At 38.7% G+C, this 2637-nt stretch overlaps 1 protein-coding gene across 1 annotated transcript; it reads right to left on the bottom strand.

Moving 5' to 3' along the window:
• Positions 1-572: 572 nt before the first annotated feature.
• LOC113236379 lies at positions 573-2001 on the bottom strand. The gene has a single exon (XM_026472408.1). The coding sequence runs from the start codon at positions 1999-2001 to the stop codon at positions 1009-1011; it is 993 nt and encodes a 330-aa protein (XP_026328193.1). The 3' UTR covers positions 573-1008.
• Positions 2002-2637: the final 636 nt, after the last annotated feature.

The following is a 2637-nucleotide window of genomic DNA, read 5'->3' as shown; positions in this document are numbered from 1 at the left end:
TTCCCTGTTTATCTGCACATAATCAGCTTTGTTATAATTATATTTTGCTGAATGTTTTCTTCTCATTTTAGACACTTTTGAGATGTCAACAGTAAGTACAGCATTAAATGCGGGATGATATCCATCTAATTTGAGTAAAGGTACTGTAACGGGTACAACGAAGCAGTTTGCGTTGGATATCAAAAGATCTAGCGTTCTTTGATCGCAGTTCTTTAAATGATTATATTGGGATGCATCACTAAGCGTCATAAAATCACGCAGACCAGAACAGATAGAAGAAGTTCCCGTGCAAATAAGGCTACTATTATAAGCGCTATGAACCCAATTGCCATCCGGTATGTTATAGTCACCAAACAAAAAAAACATATCAGCGTCGGGATCGGTAATTGTCAACAATAAATTCTTGAAGAAATTCTCATACACAGTGGTAGGCACGCCGTTACTAAAATAGACGCAACTGATTATATGCCGTTTAATATGGTCAGAGCTAGGTAAAGAAACAACAATGTGTTCCAGGAATTTGGAGTCACCAACTATTGGTGAAGACGATACATAAACAGGATTCAAAGAACGCAGTACAGCAACCATAACACCCCCACCATCCTTCTTCAAAGCCACATCACGATCCCTGTCACAGCGAAAAGTAATGTACCTTTGGTCTATAAATTCACTGTCCAATATATCCGGAATCAACCAAGTTTCCGTTAATAATATAATATCATAATCGTTAGACAGGATGTTCATATATAGTGTTTGTAGTTTAGTTCGTGTCCCTCTACAGTTTTGATAGTAAACGCTCAGGTTATTAGTCATTTTAAAGTCGATACTATAAATAATGTAAATAAGGCAGTAGTAATACAAGTTAACATAATGGAATCTGATACACAGAAAAAAATAATAACAATTAAGCCACAAAACCAGCCGAATGCCTCTTCAATCTTAAGCCCGAGCACTGTAAATATCATTATGAAGACGATTTTTACAAAAATATGATAAAAAAAGAATATATTACTGTGTATATACGCTGGTCCCAGGATGGTTATTAGTACCCGATCCCCTATTATAAATTTTCTTAATATCCTGTTCTGTGCGAATAGGAATGACGGGGGAATTGTCAGATGCTCGTACCAGAATAGTGGAGTGTTTGACCCAAACATATTTGAAATTGGCCTTATTAGCTGCTTCTCGAGCTGTTCGAAAAAGTTGTTTATTACGCAGAGTAAGGTGTTCGTTAAGATAAATAATTTGCGGTGCACCCGAAAGTCCCAATTCAGCAGACGTCATCCCTTTCTTAATGCGATAAGCGCCAAGGATGTTGTCACGCAAGATACGTGTAGTTAGTTTCGCTATGATATTCTTTGGTTTACTAGTTTGAGAAGCATGAGGCACGCGATGGATGGCGACAACGTCACGACGATTGATGGCACATCCAATTTTAGCGCCAATTGACTCAATTATGGACAACAGATTTTCATCACGCTTTTCTGGTAAATTAGTGATTTCGATATTGCACTGTCTTGCTTGCTGCTCCAAACCATCCATCTTTGACGTGAGGGATTCGATTATTCGTTCGTGTTCATTCATCGATTTAGTACAACCCGAGATTTTATCGGTGCATTTTCCAAATTCATCCTGTTGACTTGAGATAAACCTCGTTGATTCACGCAAGTCCGAGATTTCCTTGTTAAGATCTTGAATTTGCTGTTTCATGGCGCCATTTTCACAACGTAGGTCATCAATGTCTTTCCTTATCTGCGATTGGTAGTTTTCAAGATCGCTTCTAACTGTTTGAATACTGTCTGAAATATTTTCAAACTTAACATCAAGGTCCTGCCGAAGGTCTCGCAGAACCTGGGTAAAATTCGACTGCATGCTTTTAATTTCATTTAGGATCACATTCTCCGGCTGCTGTTTTTTTCTAATAGTAACACCAGATTTGGTTTCATTGGTACCGTCTGGATCCCGGCTTGAAGATGATTGATTAGATGGGGATCTTAACATGATTCCTCAGTGCAAGGAGAAAATATATATTTATATATATTATGTATTTAGTATTTTGGCCGGTACCAAAATATGACGAAAAAAAAATAAATATAATCCAGTCGTTTAAGTGTCGCAAAATTATCGCTTGTATCGTGGTATAGGCCAAGTACTGACCGATCGGTAGCGACTAGATATTTCGCCACAGTGCGCACACGCTCGCTGGCCTAGCGGTCGAGAACCGAGCTCCGACGCAGACACCCCAGGTTCGATCCTCACCTTGAGAAAATATTCATGCAAGCGTCTTTATTTAATCGTTACCTCGCTTGTCAGCCAAAAGATGATCACAATCGACGTCACAGCTCCAAAAACGCACCAGCGAAAGCGAAACAACAACACAATTTTCAATATGGCGGCCGGCACATATGGACACCTCCCCAAGATAATAAGAGAGGAGCCGATAAATTGTAGTTTAAGTGAGCAAAACACCTCATAGCTCAATGTCAATATAAAACAAAACAAATAGATATAGCCAGGAGCACAATCAAACACGACCACACACAACAACGGCCACACGATGAATGACTATATAAATTATCAATAATCTTTCTATGACTTACATCATTGCACATTGTATCATAGCATTGATGAATTTCA

This window comes from Hyposmocoma kahamanoa, unplaced genomic scaffold (genome assembly GCF_003589595.1).
Source record: "Hyposmocoma kahamanoa isolate Upper Pololo Valley unplaced genomic scaffold, ASM358959v1 91735, whole genome shotgun sequence".
NCBI lineage: Eukaryota > Metazoa > Arthropoda > Insecta > Lepidoptera > Cosmopterigidae > Hyposmocoma > Hyposmocoma kahamanoa.
This window is presented reverse-complemented; position numbering and strand designations above follow the sequence as displayed.

Excerpts from the sequence above, each read along its gene's own strand:
- LOC113236379 (XM_026472408.1), bottom strand. The coding sequence starts at position 2,001 with ATGTTAAGATCCCCATCTAATCAATCATCTTCAAGCCGGGATCCAGAC.